Source organism: Neoarius graeffei, chromosome 4 (assembly GCF_027579695.1).
Source record: "Neoarius graeffei isolate fNeoGra1 chromosome 4, fNeoGra1.pri, whole genome shotgun sequence".
Classification (NCBI taxonomy): domain Eukaryota; kingdom Metazoa; phylum Chordata; class Actinopteri; order Siluriformes; family Ariidae; genus Neoarius; species Neoarius graeffei.
The window spans coordinates 33885872-33906164 of record NC_083572.1 but is presented as its reverse complement, the minus strand read 5'-3'; the positions used below and the strand labels follow the sequence as shown (position 1 = coordinate 33906164).

Below are 20293 nucleotides of genomic sequence, written 5' to 3'. Positions count from 1 at the left end.
TGTCCTGTGCACAGATTCTCCCACCTGAGCTGTGGATTTCTGCAGCTCCTCCAGAGTGATCATGGGCCTCTTGGCTGCTTCTCTGACCAGTGCTCTCCTTGCTCGCTCTGTCAGTTTAGGTGGACGGCCATGTCTTGGTAGGTTTGCAGTTGTGCCATACTTTTTTCCATTTTTGAATGATGGATTGAACAGTGCTTCTTGAGATGTTCAGAGCTTGGGAGATTTTTCTATAACCTAACCCTGCTTTAAACTTCTCCAGAACTTTATCCCTGACCTGTCTGGTGAGTTCTTTGGTCTTCATGATGCTGTTTGTTCTTCAGTGTTCTCTAACAGACCACTGAGGCCTTCACAGAACAAGTGTATTTATGCTGAGAGTACACACAGTAGGACTCTATTAACTAATTAGATGATTTCTGAAGGCAAATGATTGCACTGGATTGTATTTAGAGGTATCAGAGGACAGGGGGCTGAATACTAATGCACACCACATTTTTCAGATTTTTATTTGTTTAAAATTTTGAAGACCATTTATAATTTTCGTTTCACTTCACAATTATGTGCTACTCTGTGTTGGTCTATCACATAAAATCTCTAAACGTTTAAGTTCGTAGTTGTAAGGTGGAAAAATGTGAAAAAGTTCAAGGGGTATGAATACTTTTGCAAGGCACTGTGTGTGTGTATAAAAAGTGTGTGTGTGTGTATATATATGTGTGTATATATATATATGTATGTATGTGTGTGTATATATATATATATATATATATGTGTGTGTGTGTGTGTGTGTGTATATATATGTAGCGGGTACAATGTGTGGGTGGAGCACAGAAGATGGCAGGACAGAGATCAGGATGAAAACAACTGGCTTTTATTGCCAAACTTTTCAGTTTAACATATAATTCAATCTCTCAGAGGCTGACTCGCGCGCGTGCACACACAGACTGTTGTCTCCTCTGGATAATCACTCCCCTCTGCTCTCACTCTCCCTCCTTAAATAGGGCGCGGTTTACTGGGGAGAACACACACAAAACATACCGTATTTTCTGGACTATAGAGCGCACCTGTATATAAGCCGCATCCGCTCTATTTTTAAAAAAAAATTTAAAAAAAGATATACAAGCCGCACCGGGCTATAAGCCGCAGATATCTATGTTGAAAAATTAGATATTTACTGCATGTACAGAACGACTTTGTACTGTAAATGTACATGTATGTACCTGAACAGATTCTTTCCGAACAGTGCCTTTTAACACGGCAGCAACTTTGCTGATTAAAACGGAACAGAACCAAGAAAAAATAACCGGTATTTATTTACCTTCATTTCTCCTGTGTTTGAAACCACAAGTCACTTTAATCATCTTCGCTGGATTTGAAAATAATTACCAGTTAGTAATTTGTCGTGCGTGTTCTATCTGCTAAAGATCTGCTAATTCTTCTTTGCACTGATTTTTCGTCTATCTTATTTTTGATTCTACTTCCGGTTAGAGCGCCCCTAGCCGTGAAAGAAAAATCCACAGAATAGCCGCACCTTTGTATAAGCCGCATGGTTCAAAACCTAGGAAAAAGTAGCGGCTTATAGTCCAGAAAATACGGTAGGTTAATCACACTCAGGTGAAGCGATTCTGCCACTTACCTTCCCCAACTCCGCCCTCCTGTCACAGACCGGCGCTTGACCACGCCCCCACCGCCCGACTCAGGCCGGGCGCCCGTCCGGCCCGCAGCCGACTCCCCCCCCCCCCTTGACGGGAGAGGAAGTCCGCCACGACCATCTGCGCTCCCGGCCTGTGGACCACCTTGAAGTTGAAAGGTTGGAGCGCTAGATACCAACGGGTGATCCGCACGTTGGCATCCTTCATGTGGTGGAGCCACTGGAGGGGCGCGTGGTCCGAACAGAGGGTGAAAGAGCGCCCCAGCAGGTAGTAACAGAGGGCGAGGACCGCCCACTTGATCGCCAGACACTCTTTCTCGATGGTGCTGTAGCGCACCCTCACGCACCGACAGCTTTCGGCTGATGATACTGGGCGATCCTCTCCCCCCACCTGCTGGGACAAAACGGCCCCCAGCCCTCTGTCCGACGCATCCGTCTGTAATAAAAAAGGGAGAGAGAAGTCAGGGGAGTGCAAAAGTGGCCCCCCGCACAGTGCAGCCTTTACCTCGGAGAAAGCCCGCTGGCACTGCTCCGTCCACTGGACCGCATCTGGCGCCCCCTTTTTAGTGAGGTCAGTCAGCGGGCTGGTGACGTCCGAATAATTAGGTATAAACCTACGATAATAGCCAGCCAGCCCCAGGAACTGTCTCACCCCCTTTTTGGTCTTGGGCCTCGGGCAGGCCGCAATCGCTGCTGTCTTATTAATTTGGGGACGCACCTGCCCGTTACCCAAGTGGAAGCCCAGATACCGTACTTCCACCTGCCCAATCGCACACTTCTTCAGGTTGGCAGTGAGCCCCGCCCGTCTCAGCGACCTAAGGACGGCCCTCAGGTGTTGCAGGTGCCGCTGCCAGTCATTACTATAAATGATGTCATCTAAGTAAGCAGCCGCATAGGTGGCGTGGGGCCGGAGGATCCGGTCCATCAGCCGCTGAAACGTAGCGGGCGCCCCAAACAGCCCAAACGGAAGTGTGACGAACTGGTGTAAGCCGAACGGTGTGGAAAAGGCCGTTTTTTCCCGGGATAATGGAGTCAAGGGGATCTGCCAATATCCCTTCGTCAAATCCAGTGTCGAGTAAAAGCGAGCCGTGCCTAGTCGATTGAGCAGCTCATCAATACGAGGCATTGGGTACGCATCGAATTTAGACACCGCGTTGACTTTTCTATAGTCCACACAGAACCGGACCGAGCCATCGGCCTTGGGAACCAAGACCACTGGGCTGCTCCAGTCACTGTGGGACTCCTCGACGATGCCCATTTCGAGCATGGCCTGAAGTTCTTCCCGAACCACCTTTTTTTTTTTTTTTTTTGTTTTTTTTTTTTTGTGTGTGTGTTTGGGTAATCTATAAGGACGGCTACGCGCTACCACCCCCGGGGGCGTCTCTATGTGGTGTTCTATGAGGTTGGTGAGAACACATCCGAAAACTCGGCCTGCAACTGGGCGACCTCCGTGAGTTGGGTCGGGGAGAGGTGGTCTCCACAGGGGACTGGAGAGGTGCGAGATGCCAATGACCCTTTTTGGACCTCCGGCCCCAGCTCCGCCTTCTCCGGAACTACCGACACCAACGCCACGGGGACCTCCTCGTTCCAGAGCTTCAGCAGATTGAGATGGTAGATCTGTAGCGCCCCCTCCCTGTCCGTTCGCCTAACCTCATAGTCGACGTCCCCGACTCGCTGTGTGACCTCAAAGGGCCCTTGCCACTTGGCGATTAATTTGGAGCTCGACGTGGGCAACAGGACGAGTACCTTATCTCCCGGAGTGAACTCTCTAAGGCGCGTGCCCTTGTTGTACAGGCGGGCTTGCGGTTCCTGGGCCTGCCGCAAATTCTCCTGAGTTAAGTGGGTGAGCGTGTGGAGTTTTGTGCGCAGATCCATAACGTATTGAATTTCATTTTTGCTCTGCGAAGGTCCCTCCTCCCAATTTTCCCGCAGTACATCTAAGATGCCGTGCGGCTTACGCCCATACAATAATTCAAACGGGGAGAACCCCCGTGGAGGCTTGGGGGACCTCTCGCACTGCCACCAACAAGGGTTCGAGCCACTTATCCCAGTTACGTGCATCCTCACTTACGAATTTTTTGATAATATTCTTGAGGGTGCGGTTGAACCGTTCGACTAAACCGTCCGTCTGTGGGTGATACACGCTGGTGCGGATCGGCTTAATACCCAGTAGCCCATACAGTTCGGCCAGTGTTCGTGACATAAACGAGGTGCCTCGGTCAGTCAGAATCTCTTTCGGGATTCCGACCCAGGAGATGACGTGGAAGAGGGCCTCTGCAATACTGCGTGCTGAGATATTGCGAAGAGGCACCGCTTCCGGGTATCGCGTTGCATAGTCCACCAGAACCAATATAAAGCGGTACCCTCGTGTTGACCGATCTAATGACTCGACGAGATCCATCCCAATTCTTTCAAACGGGGTCTCGATTAATGGTAGGGGGCGCAAGGGCGCTTTTGGAATGGCCGCTGGATTTACTAACTGGCATTCGCGGCACGCCGTACACCACTTACGGACGTCGCCGCGAATCTCCGGCCAATAGAATCAGGCCATTATCCGGGCGAGTGTTTTATCCTGCCCGAGGTGTCCCGCCATGGGATTAAAATGAGCCGCCTGGAATACCAATTCCCGGCGGCTCTTTGGAATTAACAACTGGGTGACATGCTCCTTTGTCTGAGTGTCCTGCGTTACTCGGTATAACCTATCCTTTAAAATGGAAAAATAGGGGAAGGTCGGGGTGGCGTTCGGCTGGAGCGTTTGACCATCGATTACTCTCACTTGGTCAAACGCGTGTCGCAGAGTTTCGTCTCGCGATTGTTCCAGTGGGAAATCCGTGAGGGATTCCCCAATAGAAAGAGGAGGGGCCGGGGGCTCCTCACTCTGTCGCGGAGATGACGTAGACGGCTCTGCGACCGCAGCTCCAGCCAAAACGACACCGGGACCCCCCCCCCGCTAACCGGCTAGGTGTGCCATCAACCCCCAAAATCCCGGCCAATCAGTCCCCAAGATCAAAGAGTGGGTAAGGCGAGGATTGACCGCCGCCTTTACTATGGATTTGTCCCCTCTGAAATGTATGTGGACCGACACCAACGGGTAGCAGTGAACATCCCCGTGCACACACAACACCTTCACCCCTTGTGCTCCCCCCAATGCCTCGTCTTGCACCAGGCTTTGGCGGATCGAGGTCTGGTCGCAACCCGAATCCACCAACGCCTGATATGTCGCCCCTTGTACACTTACCGGTATGCGATACGCTCCGGCCTGATCGAGGGCAGCCTCTGGCGCGTCGGGGATCCGCACCACCACCCCCACCTCCATCGCGGCACACTGTTGCTGCAGGTGGCCCGGTTCCCTGCAGCCCCAGCAAACCGGCCCGGGCCTCCCCTCTGCAGCTGTGGTTTGAGGGTCACTCACCTGGGGGGGGGGGGGGGAGAGACAGACACAGAAGGGAGAAACGGGAGGGCACCACGGGTGTGGCGGGCCGGCGAGGACGGGACACGGGAGGAGGGGGAAGAGAGAGAGAGGAGAGGAGAGAGATGATGATGTCATCCATTGTCCTGCCGCCGGGACAGCCGCCAGATGATCCTCCGCTAGTCCTACGGCCTGATCCAGCGACGCCGGGCGGTGGCACTGGACCCACTCCGCAGTTCCGGCGGGTAGGCGGGCAATGAACTGTTCCAGCGCCACCTGGTCAATGATCCCTTCGGCGTCGCGATCTTCGGCCCTCAGCCACCGCCAGCAGGCGTCCCGGAGCTGCTGGCCGAACGCGAACGGGCTGCCGACTTCCTCCATTCGCAGCGCGCGGAAGCACCGGCGCTGCTGCTCCGGCGTGTGCCCCACGCGCTGGAGGACAGCCCGGCGAAGGTCGGCGTAGGCCAGCCGGTGGTCGGCGGGGAGCTGTAGTGCGGCTAACTGCGCCTCTCCCGTTAGGAGGGGGAGGAGGCGCGCCGCGCGCTGCTCCATCGGCCACCCTGAGGCTTCGGCGACCTGTTCGAACAATGCGATGAACGCCTCGGGGTCGTCCTGCGGGCCCATCTTAGTCAAGGTGATGGGAGATGGGCCCGCGGCCGGGGCGCTGGTGGACCCCGCCGACGCGAGGAGGCGCCGGAACGCCTCTCGGTCTTCCTGTTGAGCCAGCACCAGGGCTTCGAAGCGGCGCTCCTGCTCCTTCCGGAGCGTGACGAGTGCCTGGTGCTGGCTCTGCTGAGCCGTGGCGAGGGCGTGGACCAAGTCTGCGAACGGGGAGGATTCCATGGGGCTGCAGGACAGGTGCTCCACCTTCCCGGGTTTCGGCACCACTGTAGCGGGTACAATGTGTGGGTGGAGCACAGAAGACGGCAGGACAGAGATCAGGATGAAAACAACTGGCTTTTATTGCCAAACTTTTCAGTTTAACATATAATTCAATCTCTCAGAGGCTGACTCTCTCTTGCGCGCACACAGACTGTCGTCTCCTCTGGATAATCACTCCCATCTGCTCTCACTCTCCCTCCTTAAATAGGGCGCGGTTTACTGGGGAGAACACACACAAAACATAGGTTAATCACACTCAGGTGAAGCGATTCTGCCACTTACCTTCCCCAACTCCGCCCTCCTGTCACAGACCGGCGCTTGACCACACCCCTGCTGCCACAGTGTGTGTGTGTGTGTGTGTATGTGTGTGTATGTGTATATATATATATATATATATATATATATATATATATATATATATATATATATATATACACACACGTGTGTGAGTGATAAAGCAGTGTTGGGTCGTTGCCAAAAGTAGTTCTTTTTGTCATGGCCAAACCTTTAATTTGGTCCAGAGGTCAGAAAACTTTATTTCCATGTATGTTGAGTCACAAACTTTTTTTTTTTTTTAAATAAATACAAACTCCAAACAGGATTGTGTGGCTTTTTTATTTTTTCATTCATTGTTTACTTTCTGCCACTACTTTCATAATGTTTTTGAAATTAGTAAAATCTAGAATTAGTTTTAATAATTGTATATTTAATATATTTTCTTCTTTCTCTCTTCCCTCTCTGCCAACACATGAACCCTCTCCCCTGTTCCCAACCAGGTTCAGTGGTCTAGCTGTAACATTTTCTCCACCCAGGATCATGCTGCTGCTGCCATTGCCAAAACTGGTGTTCCAGGTGTGTGTGCTACAATCTTAAATGCTGGTTTATTCCATGCAGTTGTCTGTCCTGAGACTGACCTTATCATAGTTTAAAGTAGGCATATCAGACGCTCGCTGACCATGCTGTGAAAATTGTGCATGCAGACATTCATCTAAGTTTCCAAACCTGTCATTGCTTAACTCTTGAATATTTTCTATTGTCAACACTATCATTAAAAAAACTTATTTCTGCTTTCCAAATAAATTTCTCATATTAAGATCTGTTCAGTACTTTGGGAGTAACGGCAGGTTGAAATTGGTGCAACAGAGTAAAAACTCTGCTTGCGTGACTTCGGGAAACTGCCGGTGCTTTCTGAGTGAGGGGAACGTGATCAGGCTCTCTTCTGATGGTTTTCTGACTGGATTACTCATGAAAATCAATCAGATAACCCCTACAGGGACGTTCTCTCGTCACTTTTTCTGATGACGTATTCAGCAAAATTTTCTGTCAGCTAGTTTTGATTTTATGCTTCACAGGAGACTTTGAAGTAAGTTTTCATAGCTTTACCTACTTATTTTTTTCAAATAAAACTGATTCATGTAAATAAATAACTATTTTAGAATATAACTGTAGTTGGTTTGATGAAAAATATTGAGATCTTAGTGGTCAGAATGATATATTTTAAAAAACCAAAAGTCAGAAATGCGAGTGTCCATTCCAATTCAGTTAAGTGGAATTGTTTATTGGCTGTGGCTCAGTGTGGCGCTTTTTTTTTTTGAGGTTACTCTTGGAAGCTGTGAATATCATTTTATATTCTTTAATATAAACACTATTAGGCCCTACTTTTGAGAAATACAGAACACAAAGAGGGCATTAGAAATAATCTTTTATTACTTTTTTGCTGAGTGTATTCACTTAACATTTTTACCTAATTATCATAAAACTAATTTGCATCATTTGTTTTTGCTAATTTTTCAAACTTTGTATTTAGTATACAACCATCTATGTGTCTGCCAATTTCCATGTAAATATCTTGAAAAATATAAAAATTATTAAGAAAAAATATTTGATCTCATTTATTAATTGGGCCCATTTTGGACCATGTTATCGCAATACATATTACGTCAGTTTTCTAAAAATTAAGTTTTTTCAATCTTTGATTTGTAATGTCTCAAGAACAAATAAACATTTTAATTCTGTATGTTGTTTTAAATTCAGTGAGATCAGTTTCAAGCAATTTGAATTGAATTTGAATTTTCACCTGATATGCCTATTTAAGGTTCATTCATTAGTTGTGGACTAAATCCTGCAAAAAAAAAACAAACAAATTATCCAAAATTTGACTTTGCAAGATTGTGTAGATATTTGGACTGCTTAGGTTTTGCAGTGCTTGTCACGCTAGTTGTGGTTTGTGGACCCAAAGTCACATGATGTAACTGTTGCAACATCTGGACTGCTTTCCTGGTACTTTAGAGCTGCAACAAGTCAAAATTAATGTAATAACTTGGAAGCTGCTATTAAAGAAATGTAATTGACTTCTTCCCCACTGTTATGGTTGTCTCCAAAATATCTTAGAGATTATTCTCAATTATGCTCTCTCAAAGTTTCCTGCTAATGTTTGTACACTAAATTTTATGCTGTTCTTGATTTAGCTTACTACTGCATTGAGCCTGGTGCCAACATCCTGTGTGTGTATACACACACACACACACACACACACACACACACACACACACACACTGTGTGTGTGTGTGTGTGTATAGTCAAGTTTATTTGTATAGCGCTTTTAACAATAAACATTGTCGCAAAGCAGCTTTACAGAATTTGAACGACTTAAAACATTAGCTAATTTTATCCCTAATCTATCTCCAATGAGCAAGCCTGTGGCGATGGTCGCAAGGAAAAACTCCCTCAAATGACATGAAGAAACCTCGAGAGGAACCAGACTCAAAAGGGAACCCATCCTCATTTGGGCAACAACAGACAACATGACCTATAACAGTTTTAACATGAAGTCAGTTTCGTTGATGTTATAAACTCTTCATTGATGGAAACTTGAATGCAAAACTGTTCATGACAACTGCAGTCCTAAAGTTAGCAAGTCAACTGTAGTACTCAGCCATAAAAGCATCCTTTGAGTGTCCAGAGTGTCCTCCAGGTGTGACTTTCAATTGTCCTCATGGGGCCGTCCTCCACAGGAGCGATGCGATGAGACTCCAACGAGAGACAGGGCACCAAGATGGATCAGGCAGGTCCAAGGAGCAGAAGAGGTCAGCATCTCAGTCTCAGGATTGACATGTAACTCAGAGGGACAGATTTTGGGGGGGGGAGAGAACACAGGTTGTTAAGTATGCCCATTGTCACCTGAATAAGTAGGAACAGTATACATATTGCATTGAGTACAAGCAGGGACTCCGGCAACTAACTATGACAGCATAACTAAAAGGGGAGAGCCAGAAGGTAACACAGGCATGAGGGAGCCCCGGGACATAAAGCAACCAGCCACTACACCGTCGTCAAACTCGAGTAAGCAAGCGAGTGGGAGACTCACAGCATCCATACATCCCAGTTTACCAAAACACTCTGTCTGAGGACCCTCCAGATCTACTCCTTTACCTCATCGACACCATTAACACAAGGCTTGACTAAACCGATGGATATATTTTCAGCCTAGACTTAAATGCTGAGACTGTGTCTGATTCCCGAACATTACTTGGAAGGCTGTTCCATAACTGTGGGGCTTTGTAAGAAAAGGCTCTGCCCCCTGATGGAGCCTTCACTAGACGAGGTACCAGCAGATAACCTGCACCTTTTGATCTAAGTAGGCATGGCAGGTCATAGAGGACCAGAAGTTCACTCAGGTACTGTGGTACAAGACCATTCGGTGCTTTAAAGGTCAATAGTAGTATTTTATAATCAATACGAAATTTGATTGGGAGCCAATGCAGTGTGGATAAGACAGGGGTGATGTGGTCATATTTTCTAGTTCTAGTAAGGACTCTTGCTGCTGCATTTTGAACTAACTGGAGCTTGTTTATGCACTTATTGGAATATCCAGACAGTAAGGCATTACAATAATCCAACCTGGAGGTAACGAAAGCATGAACTAGTTTTTCTGTGTCATGTAGTGACACAGAAAGCTAAGACACGTTTCTTATCTTAGCAATATTTCTGAGATGAAAGAAAGCTATCCGGGTAATGTTATCAATGTGAGTTTCGAATGAAAGACGGGGATCAATAATCACGTTGAGGTCTTTACTGCTGCATGTGAAGAAACAGAAAGGCTATCCAGAATTGCTGTCAGAATCAGAAATCTTACTTCTAGCTGCATGTGGTCCTAGTACAAGTACTTCGGTCTTGTCAGAGTTAAGCAGAAGGAAGTTAAGCATCCAGTGTCTAATGTCCTTCACACATTCCTCAATTCTATTAAGTTGGTGTCTCTCATCAGGTTTTGCAGAAACATAACGGTGTGTCATCAGCGTAACAGTGGAGACTAATACAATGTTTACGAATAATATCACCCAGAGGTAACATGTATACCATATATAAAGAAAAAAGCAGTGGACCCAAGACAGAACCTTGTGGAACACCAAACTTTACTTTAGTATGTATAGGAAAATCACCATTTACATCAACATACTGATAGCGATTAGTTAAATAAGAGCTGAGCCAGGAGAGGGCTGTTCTCATAACTCCCACAACATTTTCTAGTCTATCCAGAAGAATGGAATGATCAATGGTATCAAATGCTGCACTAAGGTCAAGCAGCGAGACATAGCCCTAATCAGATGCCAACAGTAGGTCGTTTACTACTTTTAACCAGAGCTGTCTCTGTGCTATGATGAGGTCTAAATCCTGACTGATACATTTCATGGATGTTATTCCTATGTAAATATAAGCGTAACTGCTGTGCCACAGCTTTTTCAAGGATCTTGGAGATAAAGGGGAGGTTTGATATTGGCTGATAATTGGACAGGTGACAGGGATCGATGCCAGGCTTTTTAATCAGGGGTTTGATAACTGCTAGTTTAAAGGATTTGGGTACATAGCTGATCCTAAGAGAATAATTTATTATTTTTAGAAGCGGTTCAATTACTTCAGGTATTATCTGTTTGAATAGACGTGTAGGTAAGTGTAGTACACAAGTTGAGGCTTTTGATACGGAGATTAATGAAAGTAATTCAGTTTTTCTAAGGGGAGTAAAACATTCTAATTGCTGATCTGATAGTTATATTATTAATTACAGAGTCGTTTACATTGTCTGACCTTAAATTAATAGTTAGTTTTTTGTCAAATATTCTCAATTTTGTCATTAAAAAAATTCATGAAGTCGTTGCTACTACATACTACAGGTGTGCATGCGTCTATAGTGGACTTATTCCTGGTTAATTTTGCTACAGTATTAAATAGGAATCCAGGATTATTTTTATCTTCTATTAGGGAGGAGAGATATGTTGATCTAGCAGCACGAAGAGCTTTTCTTTACTTCAGGAAGCTCTCCTTCCATGCTAATTTGAACACCACCAGTTTTGTTTGACGCCATTTACGTTCCAATTTTTCGAGTGGTTTGTTTTAAAGTGTGAGTGTCATCATTATACCAGGGTGCTAATTTTTTGTGTCTGACCATTTTCCTTTTAAGAGGAGCTACATTATCTAAACTATGGCGGAACATTGACTCTAAGCATTCAGTTGCCTGATCAAGTTCTGCAGGGACTGACAGTGACCCAATCAAAGTTGATACAATATAACATTATTTATATATTGTGTGTGTGTGTGTGTGTGTGTGTGTGTGTGTGTGTGTATGTATATATATATATATATATATATATATATATATATATATATATATATATAATATATATACACATATTATATATATATATATATATATATATATATATATATATATATATATATAAAATATGTGTGTGTGTAATAATGTTATGTTACTCATACACACAGTACTGTGCACAAGTCGTTAGCTCCTTTTTTTTTTTTTAGTACAAGCTGTTATAGATTATTTTCATGAGTTCTACGTTATGGGACCAGTACAAAAACACTTTAGAGTTCCAAACATTAGTTTGGAACAAAATTAAATGTTACAGAACAATGTCTGTCTGTCAGTAAAGAAAGCAGCATATTCCATAACAGACCACTTTTCAGACATAAACATAATGAAGGCTGCTGGGTTTGCTGCAAAAATAAGAAGGAAGTGAGACTATATAAAATCGAATATATTTAAAAAAAACCTTTTATATACAAAAATTTGTTTTTAATGTATAACATTTTTTTAAAAAACTTATTTTTAAAGTGTATGCTTGGAAAGGGGAGACGGATGAGGAGTATGTGTGGTGCATCGAGCAGACTATCTACTTCAAGGATGGTCAGCCTCTCAACATGATCCTGGATGATGGTGGAGACCTAACAAACCTTGTACATGAGAAATACCCCACCTTGTTAGCAGGTATAATTAATTTTGCTTCATTAACATTTTCACAATGTTACAGATTACCTGAAGACACTGCAGTTAATTTAAATATTAACAATGCGTCTTGTTGTCCTTATGTTCTTATGTCAATAATATAATTTTAGTGCATTACAAAAATATAAAGCTTAAAAAAAACCTGAAACACCACAGCAAGTCTGCAAAAGACATGTTTCTGAAGCAGAGGGTTTTGTACTGGTCATGTTTTTTTCATGGTTCAAGATAATCTTCATTATTAATCATCATCACTGCACATCTGTATGCTTCCAACACTGTCTTGAGAAAGAAATGTATATGGTGTGTCCCTATCAGAGGAACAATAACCAACATTTCAATAGCTGTAATAACATTAGCTGCCTGATAATACATTTATCCACATTGTTTTAGGGTTTGGGCATTTTAGGGTGCATGTTCTTTTGACTTGGCTATTGGCTACTTCAGCCATTGCTGGAAACTGCTCTGTTCCAATCACTACTTTGTAGCATGCAGTATGTACTGCATTGGTCTGTTTTGATTCCTTTACGGTATTATTTTGGAAATTGTAGTTAAGGTTTTTTTCTCCCCATGTTTTGACTCAGATTTGAGTTGCACATTGAGTCACAACCTCATTTAGGCCAGGTCTTCAGTTCAGAGTCCCAAGCTTAAGTCCCATTTACTTTCTGGGTCAATCCACGCAAAATCACCAGAAGCCTCGCCACTGACCATCTCGGATTTGCTTCCTGTTTTCTGGAAATATTGTCAGTGTGCCCAATAAATAGTGTACACAATTTTAGGCTTGTACCTTCATTAGTTTCTGAGATATAGGGGCTTAAAAAAAGGGGCGTGGCCCCAATTTCATTGTTGAAACGCATGCTACAGAAAACGGGCCTAACTTCCATAAGTCATTACTTTTAAACTATTCATGCAAGATGCATGACATTTTCAAGGATTGTTCTTCAATGCCAGACGCCTTTAAATACTAAAATAGAAAGTTCACAGTTCAATATTTGCCAAGTTATGGCTTGCTGAAAATCATAAAATGTGCTTTGGAGCAACTTTGACGCCCCATATCTCCACATTAAAGCACACCAGATCTTTCAAATTTTCTTATTTATTACTCATGTTATCGTACTCTTTAGGCAACTAGGTATGTGTTCAAAATAAATCAAACTTTCTGATTTATTAGGCTTTAAAAATTGAAAAAAAAAATTTTGCGCCTATAATTCAAATGCATATTACAAATGTATGACAAGGTCTACCATAAAAACAATTATACCACTGGAAAGAGCTTGTTTTGATTAGCAAATGCACAAAATATGAAGTTGGTACCCTAAACTACGCCCCTTTTTTAAAGCCCCTATATCTCAGAAACTAATGAAGGTACAAGCCTAAAATTTTGTACACTATTTATTGGGCACACTGACAATATTTCCAGAAAGTATGACGCAAATCTGAGATGGTCAGTGGCGAACGTTTTTCTAAACCTGGTGATTTGGGGCGGAATTACCCATCTAGAATTTACTAGAAAAGTCCTTTACTTTTCTAAATTCCAGTAACATGTACACAACATTTTTAACCATACCTACCTGCAATTATAAGTCTCCTATGATAGTAGCATGAGGCTGTTTTTCATGAATTGTTTCAGGAATTAAGGGTCTTTCTGAGGAGACAACCACTGGGGTTCACAAACTCTACAAGATGCTGAAGAAGGGTGAACTCAAAGTTCCTGCTATTAACGTGAATGACTCTGTTACCAAGGTACTTGCAAGTTCAGTTGTATAAAGTTTGTTACTGCTGAGTGTTTGCAATAAATATACTCGTGCATTTCAAAAAATTAGAATATTGTGAAATTCATTTTTTATAATTTAATTCAAAAAGGTAAACTTTCATATATTCTATATTCAGTACATAAAGTGAAATATTTCAAGCGTTTTAATTTTGATAATTATGGCTTATAGCTCATGAAAATCAGAAATCCTTTATCTCAAATTATTAGAATATTTCCAAAGATCAATCAAAAAAGGATTACAATACAGAAATGTCCAACTTCTGAAAAGTGTTTGTTTATGCACTCAGTACTTGGTTGGGGCTCCTTACAGCGAATTACTGCATCACTGAGGCGTAGCATGGAGGCGATCAGCCTGTGGCACTGCTGAGGTGTTACTGAATCCCAGCTTGCTTTGATAGCTGCCTTTAGCTCATCTGTATTTTTGGGTCGGGTGTTTCTTCTCTTCCTCTTGACAGTACCCCATAAATTCTCTATGGGGTTCAGGTCAGGCAAGTTGGCTGGCTCACTGAGCGCAGTAATATGGTTGGTAAACCATTTGGTAGTAGTTTTGGCACTGTGGGCAGGTGCCAAGTCCTGTTGGAAAAAGAAATCGGCATCTCCATAAAGTTTGTCAGCAGATGAAAGCATGAAGTGTTCTAAAATCTCCTGGTAGACAGTTGTGTTGACTTTGGACTTAAAACACAGTGGACCAACACCAGCAAAAGACATGGCACCCCAAATCATCACAGACTGCAGAAACTTCACCCTGAACTTCAAACACCTTGGATTCTGTGCCTCTCCATTCTTCCTCCAGACTCTAGGACCTTGACTTCCAAATAAAATGAAAAATTTACTTTCATCTGAAAAGAGGACTTTGGACCACTGAGCAACAGTTCAGTTCTTTTTCTCCTTAGTCCAGGTAAGACGCTTCTGATGTTGTCTTTGGTTCAGTAGTGGCTTAAAGTGCCATTCCACCATTGGATGTATTTTTTTGGCATAAAATACAATATATTTTATGACATGACTAGACAGAGAAATCTTTTAGCTTCAAAATGATATATCAAACATAATTTGACAACGACAAGTATATTAATTTTGCGACCAAAGTCACCTACCCTTTTAATTTCCGCGCGGTAGTGAAACGTGATGTCATCGGCAGGTTCCCCTTCTTGTGTACCACGTCACGTGTGACGTGGCACAGATTATCAGCAATGGCGGATAGAACGCGATTGTCAGCTTCGGAAAAGAAGCGAAGGAAAATAGCAAGTGATGCCCAAAGGAGACGGTCGATGGTGAATATCGGCACAGCAATCGACAAGTGGAAATTATGTTTGATATATCATTTTGAAGCTAAAAGATTTCTCTGTCTAGTCATGTTGTCATAAAATATGTTGTATTTTATGCCAAAGAATACATCCAATGGTGGAATGGCACTTTAATATTAGGAATGTGACAGTTGTAGCCTCTTTCCCGAAGATGTCTGTGTGTGGTGGCTCATGATGCACTGACACATGCCACAGTCCACTCCTTGTGAAGCTCTCCCAAGTTCTTGAATCGACTTTTCTTGATGATCCTCTCAAGGCTGTGGTCATCCCTGTTACTTGTGCACCTTTTCCAGCCAGCCTTTTCAGCAAAGACCTTCTGTGACTCACCCTCCTTGTGGGGAGTGTTGATGATCATCTTCTGGACAACTAAGTCAGCAGTCTTCCCCATGATTTTGTTTGCATGTCCTGAGCTAGACTGAGGAACTATTTTTCTATCGAAATGTATTATTATTATTTTTTATTTATTAGTCGTTGCTTGGTTTCTAAAGGTCAACACGCATTAATTTGTCTATTGTCAATATTGAAAGAGAATTTGGCCTTGGTTTCACCTCATGTTGATTTCCTGCTTCACAGGGTATAATGGATGACTGTTCTTAAACCCTCTCATAACCTTAAAAATATCAATGGGAACATGCAACATTTTGCTCTTAATTTGTAGGAGTGCCAATAATTGACATGTACATTATTTTTGTACAATGCTGCAAATAATTTTAGAGCTGACTATATTTAATTCCTTTTCCTTGCACAGAGTAAATTTGATAATCTGTATGGCTGCCGTGAATCCCTGATTGATGGAATCAAGCGCGCGACTGATGTAATGATTGCTGGTAAAGTGGCTGTAGTAGCTGGATATGGTGACGTTGGTAAAGGGTGCGTTCAGGCTCTTCGAGGCTTTGGTGCCAGGGTCATAGTCACAGAGATTGACCCCATCAATGCCCTACAGGCTGCAATGGAAGGTACGTGCTTTGCTCATTTGTCATACGATATATACAGTATTTCATATTGCAAGGGACATGAACAGATATGCTGATTTTGGTGAAATGGGTTTGAATGGCTTTACAGGTTACGAGGTGACTACAATGGATGAGGCCTGCAAGGAGGGAAACCTTTTTGTGACCACTACTGGCTGCGAGGGTATCATTCTGGGCAGGCATGTGATGAGACAGAACCATAAGAATATATTTCTTGACATTGCTGTGTCTGCAGCATCATTAGACAGACTCAAGCACTAGCTGGAAAGGCTGATAATGTTTTGTACATCCATAACAAATGGCCACCAGGTTTTGTTCACTAGGAGTAGTTATTTATTTGCTTAAGTCTTCAAATTAATTTATACTTGTTTTTGCTTCAATTGCAGGTTTTTTTTTTATTCAAGTCAGTTTAATTTGTGTAGTGCTTTTATCAATAGACCTTTTCACAAAGCAGCTTTACAGAAAAATATAAATTTTAAACATATGCATTTATACAACCCCATCTCCAAAAGTTATGACGCTGTGTGAAATCTCAATAAAAACAGAATGCAATGATTTGCAAATCCTTTTCAATGTACACTCACCGGCCACTTTATTAGGTACACCCATGTACCTGCTGTTTTATGCAGTTATCAGCCAATTCCTTGACCGCAGCACAATGCATAAAATCATGCAGATACAAATTAAGAGCCTCCGTTAATGTTCACTTCAAACATCAGAATGGGAAAAATTATGATCTGTGACTTTCACTGTGGCATGGGTGTTGGTGCTAGATGGACTGATTTGAGTATTTCAGAAACTGCTGATCTCCTGGGGTTTTCACACACAACAGTCTCTAGAGTTTACAGAGAATGGTGTGAAAAACAAAACAAAAAAACATTGAGTGAGTGACAGTTCTGTGGGTTGAAATGCCTTGCTGGTAAGAGAGGTCAGAGGAAAATGGCCAGATTGGTTTGAGCTGCCAGGAAGGGTACTGTATAGCAACTCTTTACAACTGTGATGAGCAGAAAATCATCTCAGCAACAGTAGAACACCACATTGGATTCCACTTCTGCCAGCCAAGAACAGGAACCTTAGAATCAGGAACAAGTTCCTATTTAAAGTGACTGGTGAGCATTCAATTGAGCATTCAATTGAATACAATGCAAAGACGAAAATTGTGAGCATCAATGGTGAGCATTCAATTGAATACAATGCAAAGACGAAAATTGGGCAGCACGGTGGTGCAATGGTTTATGGTTAGCATTGTCGCCTCACGGCAAGAAGGTTCTGGGTTCGAACCTCACAGCTGACGTGAGGGCCTTTCTATGGGATGTGGTCTTCCCATGTCTGTGTGGGTTTCCTCTGGGTGCTTTGGTTTCTTCTTGCATTTCAAAGATGTGCAGATTGGGTAAAAGTGCTCAGCCACTGGAGTTGCACAAGCCAGTGCATACTTAGTACCGGTCCCAAGCCCGGATAGATTGGGGAAGGTTGCGTCAGGAAGGGCATCTGGTGTAAAAACCTATGCCAAATCAAATATGCGGATCATGATGATCCACTGTGGCGACCCCTAGAGAGAGCAGCTGAAAGAATAAGAAAACAGACAAGATATTTTATGTTAAAACTGATTAATTTTATTGTATTTTGTAAACATACAGCCATTATGAATTTCATGCCTGCCACAGGTTCCAACTTTTTTGGAATTGGGCTTGGAAATTTATCTCTAATGAGCAAACCTGAAGTGATTGTGGCAAGGAAAAACTCCCTGAGATGACATGAGGAAGAAAGCTTGAGGAACCAGACTCAAAAGGGAACCCATCATTTGGGTGATGCCAGATAGTGTGATATATACATTTAGGCACTGCCTAAAAGCAGAGCTCCCATCTGTTTCTGGGTTGTAGAATGTTCTTATCATAGCCAGTCTCTTTTGTTTTATTTCTTTACTGGCTAGCACTGGCCACTAGGCGGTGTGTATGAGTTTTCTAGAACATTTTGGCAATTTCCTAAACACGCGATCAGGAAAAACTGAGCTATACGCCAGACATTATTTTTAAACCTCTAGCGATGAAGCTTTTCACGTAATATAAATAATTCTCACTCTTCTGGTCAGTCCAGAAAATGGACTCTTCAGTTCATCCGCCATCTTTAAAATCCCAACCTGCATTACTGGCGGTCTGCGGTTTTTAACATGCTGTTTGGTTGTTGTCATGGAAACTTCATATGAAGCATTTGGTTGTCAAATTCAATAAAATTGGTACTAAGAATAAGTATTTTGTCTAACATACTGGCTGACTGTTTAAAATTCGTTACTCGTATTATCCTGGTTCACAAAAGACAATGAAAGCATCAAAAAAACCCCAGCAATTTTAAAGAAAAGGTCTGAACTGATTATCAATGCAATAAGCTAGAAGTAACTAAGTTTACGGAAAATAAAATTAAAATATTTCATGTTTATTATACTTTTCAGGTTATTAACCTGCTTGAAATCTTTTTACGCAGTTTTCACGGCATCGACCTTTCGGTCCTCTTGAGGGAACTATAGTTTCACCCGACATTTTCAACGTGCGTAGTAACTGAAGGTTTGAGTTAACTTTAATCTCATCTCATTATCTCTAGCCGCTTTATCCTGTTCTACAGGGTCGCAGGCAAGCTGGAGCCTATCCCAGCTGACTATGGGCGAAAGGCGGGGTACACCCTGGACAAGTCACCAGGTCATCACAGGGCTGACACATAGACACAGACAACCATTCACACTCACATTCACACCTACGGTCAATTTAGAGTCACCAGTTAACCTAACCTGCATGTCTTTGGACTGTGGGGGAAACCGAGCACCCGGAGGAAACCCACGCGGACACGCGGAGAACATGCAAACTCCGCACAGAAAGGCCCTCGCCGGCCACGGGGCTCAAACCCGGACCTTCTTGCTGTGAGGCGACAGCGCTAACCACTACACCACCGTGCCGCCTGAGTTAACTTTAATATGATGGAAAATTTTGATGACAAGAAACTGCTTACCTGAAACTCCATTAAACTTGTTTTTACACTACCGTTCAAAAGTTTGGGGTCACCCAGACACTTTTGTGTTTTCCATGAAAAGTCACACTTTTATTTCCCACCATAAGTTGTAAAATGAATAGAAAATATAGTCAAGACATTTTTCTGGCCATTTTGAGCATTTAATCGACCCCACAAATGTGATGCTCCAGAAACTCAATCTGCTCAAAGGAAGGTCAGTTTTATAGCTTCTCTAAAGAGCTAAACTGTTTTCAGCTGTGTTAACATGATTGTACAAGGGTTTTCTAATCATCCATTAGCCTTCTGAGGCAATGAGCAAACACATTGTACCATTAGAACACTGGAGTGATAGTTGCTGGAAATGGGCCTCTATACACCTATGTACAGTAGATATTGCACCAAAAACCAGACATTTGCAGCTAGAATAGTCATTTACCACATTAGCAATGTATAGAGTGTATTTCTGATTAGTTTAAAGTGATCTTCATTGAAAAGAAGTGCTTTTCTTTCAAAAATAAGGAAATTTCAAAGTGACCCCAAACTTTTGAACAGTAGTGTATGTTCCAAAGTTCTTTCACTTTTGGGTTCATCTGTGTCCTCTTCCTCGGTATGCTGAAATCTTCGTCTGATATCTCGTTTTCTTTCTCTCTCTGCTTGTCTCATTTCCTTGCTTAAATGTCTTTCTCTTTCACTTTCCTGTCTAAGCTTTTCTTCTTCTGTTAAAATTCGTTTTCTTTCTTCGCTCAAGTTTTGCCTTTTCACTTTCGCGTCTTCTAAGTTTTCCTTCTTCTGTTAAAATTTGTTTTCTTTTTCCTTTGTTCTCCTCTGCCATCATTTCCATATGTATAATTCCATATACTTTTAAACTGGAAGTTATTATTTATTTCGGCCCGCGCGAGCTGAGCACCATACCTAAGAAAAAATGGTAAACCCATCGAGTCAACTAACCAGCCACTTGCTCCCAGCTGTTCGAAATTTACAAACGCTGACAAAGTTGGTTGTTTTTTGCAGACACT

The 20293-nt window shown here is 42.9% G+C and overlaps 1 protein-coding gene across 1 annotated transcript in view; it reads left to right on the top strand.

Moving 5' to 3' along the window:
- Positions 1-20293, top strand: part of ahcy (adenosylhomocysteinase) — a 71151-nt gene that overhangs the window by 36527 nt on the left and 14331 nt on the right. The window contains exons 3-7 of the mRNA XM_060919147.1: positions 6713-6788; positions 12064-12216; positions 13862-13974; positions 16058-16265; positions 16372-16459. Of these exons, the coding sequence (XP_060775130.1) occupies positions 6713-6788; positions 12064-12216; positions 13862-13974; positions 16058-16265; positions 16372-16459 (638 nt within the window). The remainder of the gene's footprint in view (positions 1-6712; positions 6789-12063; positions 12217-13861; positions 13975-16057; positions 16266-16371; positions 16460-20293) is intronic.